Source organism: Trichechus manatus, unplaced genomic scaffold, assembly GCF_000243295.1.
Source record: "Trichechus manatus latirostris isolate Lorelei unplaced genomic scaffold, TriManLat1.0 scaffold02953, whole genome shotgun sequence".
In the NCBI taxonomy this organism is placed as follows: domain Eukaryota; kingdom Metazoa; phylum Chordata; class Mammalia; order Sirenia; family Trichechidae; genus Trichechus; species Trichechus manatus.
Window position 1 is genome coordinate 1 of NW_004446889.1, and position 967 is coordinate 967.

The 967-nt window shown below is 47.9% G+C and overlaps 1 protein-coding gene across 1 annotated transcript in view; it reads right to left on the minus strand.

The window, feature by feature from the left end:
• Positions 1-33: 33 nt before the first annotated feature.
• LOC111819448 (paired box protein Pax-6-like) overlaps positions 34-967 on the minus strand; it is a gene marked incomplete at both ends in the record, with an annotated part of 2,896 nt that continues 1,962 nt past the window's right edge. The window contains one exon of the mRNA XM_023725897.1: positions 34-574. Coding sequence (XP_023581665.1) covers positions 34-574 — 541 coding nt within the window. The remainder of the gene's footprint in view (positions 575-967) is intronic.

Here is a 967-nt window from a genome sequence, read left to right on the forward strand (position 1 = left end):
GCTGTTGAGGCTGCTGTAGATGATGCTGCCAACCATTCTGCTGCTGTCCTTGCAATGGTGAGTGAGGACTATTCTTCTGCTCCTCCTGCTGCTGCTTCACTCCATGCACACTATAAACATGGTGCTGAAGGTAGGGGCTTGCATACTGGCTTTGCCCTCTCTCAGTCCTGTCCCTGTCAAAGTGCTCCACAGAAGATACAGGAGAATAAAGGCCGATTGCTGAGGTGTAGCTGGGAAGCACAGAGCCAGGGAAGAGTCCACTTGCTGTGTTACCTCGATACTCCAAATCATAGCCTGGTTCCTTTTGAATGTTTGGAAACCCAGAGTCACCTGAGCCAACCTGTTGACGGGGAACCCCATGTGTGCCCAGAGATGAGCAGCCAGCTCTAACCAGCAGAGTCCCCTGTGCATGAGAGAAGCTCTGCTCAGGGATATCCTTGGGAGCTTCAGTGTTGGTATCCTGAAGGCTTAAAGGTGAGTGATCTTGGACAGGGAACGCTTTTCCCTTCTTAGCCGCAAAGATTCTCTGTCTCTCTTTAGGTGGTAGTCGAACTCTCTTATTCTGGAACCAGTTCTAAACAGAAAGGAGAATATTGTTCTATCAAATCTGTTTATCTGGTTATTTCTGCAATGCATTTCCATAATGTAGGAGGATTTTGTATTCAAGTCTAGTCTCCGCCTTATTGCTGACTTGCCTCTGACCTTGAGTGAGACACGGAAAATGAAGACCATCCTTCCCAGAGCTGCACATGCAATTAGGGAGGGTGCAGTCCACAATTCCAAAATCCCAACCTGCATCGTGTGCAGTGACCCCTCTTTACATGTAGACTCAGGCCTTTCCAAACCTCCCTCTAACCTGTCTGTCACCTGTTTGCAATCCTCTGCATTTAAAGACAGAACAGCCTCCCAAGTGACCCTTGAACACATTGCATTGTTCGCATAACATTTTTGTTTTATTCAAGCTGCC